General features: G+C 41.5%; 1 protein-coding gene across 1 annotated transcript; it reads left to right on the top strand.

Moving 5' to 3' along the window:
• The first annotated feature begins 250 nt into the window (after positions 1–250).
• LOC132628982 (uncharacterized) lies at positions 251–622 on the top strand. Its single transcript, XM_060344732.1, has one exon. The coding sequence runs from the start codon at positions 251–253 to the stop codon at positions 620–622; it is 372 nt and encodes a 123-aa protein (XP_060200715.1).
• The last annotated feature ends 721 nt before the right edge of the window (positions 623–1,343 follow it).

Here is a 1,343-nt window from a genome sequence, read left to right on the forward strand (position 1 = left end):
AATGAAAGGGAAATGGAGCAATTGTTTGCTGTCTTTGTTGATTAAAGTTTATGTTTTGTAGGGAATTTTGGCTCTAAATCTTTCTGTTGATTCGGGTTTCGTGTTCCTAAAAATAAACCATTCAAAAACCAAAAAAAAATCCCCCTTTAACAGAACAATTCACCCCGAATTTATAGGGCTTCGTTTGGTTTAAGAAAAGAGAGGAGCGTGGGAGAGATGATCGGCGTGGGGAAACAAAGGCGACAGACGCATGAGAGACAACTGTGAGTGGAGGTGCAGGGATGGCAAGAGAGGAAAGGGGGTGTGTCAGACGCGTGCAAAAGGAGTATGGGAGAGAGGAGAGTGGAGAGAACGTGGGTGGTCAGAAAGGAAACGTGGAGGAGTGGATGAAGTCAGAGCAGGTGGGGGAAAAGAGGAGAAGAGGAGAGGAGAAGAGGAGTGCGACGGAAGTGGGGGGGGGGGGGGTGGCGATGAGAGGAAGGCGAGGGAGGCGAAGCGACAGTGGAAGGGAAAGGTGGAAGTGCGGCGGCGATGGGAGAACGAAGGAGTTAGGGTGAGAGAGAGAGAGAGAGAGAGGACGAAGGAGGCGGGTGAGAAGGAGAAAGAGGAGAAGAGGGATTAGGGTAAAGGAGAAAAGGATGGGCTGGACCGGGTCGGGTAATGGGCTGGTCAATAATTCGTTTGGGCCGGTCTATTAATTCAAATATGGGCTGACATAAATGTGGGTTGGGTATTAAAATATGGGTTGTTTATTTGAGTGGGGGAATGATATTGTATTGGTATTTTGGGCCATTAATTTGGCTGAAAATTGTTGGTCCTTCCTCCGCTATTTTAATTATTTTTGGGCTTCTAATTTAATAACTGGTATAATATATATTATGTAAAGACAATAAATAATTAATATGTAGAAGAAATAAATACTTTGTAAAGTGCTGTCTTGTAATTAATTTAACGATTCCAAACCCTAAAAATGAAACGATGACGAACATTAAAAATTTGTGATAAAGTAAAGCTCGTAATGTTTAAAAATAAGAGTAGTGAAAATAATAGTAGTGAAAATAAAGTATTTAGTTTGTCAATAAATTTAGAAGCCCGAGTAAATAAAATTGAATAAAGGAGGGACAAAATTGGGTGTCAACAGATGCCCCTCTTCGACCGGAGATGATGTAAGAATATTCGGGCGAAGAAGTTGACGTAGAAGCCAATTTTGTTTGGACCGACGAATATGAGTTTGTAAGAAAGTACGGTTTAGGAAAATTGAAGGAAAATATGATGAGGTCCGAAGGAATTATGGAAAATTATGGCTGAATCTTAGTTTTGAGTTGCCTACATATCTAGGGTTG

This window comes from Lycium barbarum, chromosome 2 (assembly GCF_019175385.1).
Source record: "Lycium barbarum isolate Lr01 chromosome 2, ASM1917538v2, whole genome shotgun sequence".
Taxonomy (NCBI): Eukaryota; Viridiplantae; Streptophyta; class Magnoliopsida; order Solanales; family Solanaceae; genus Lycium; species Lycium barbarum.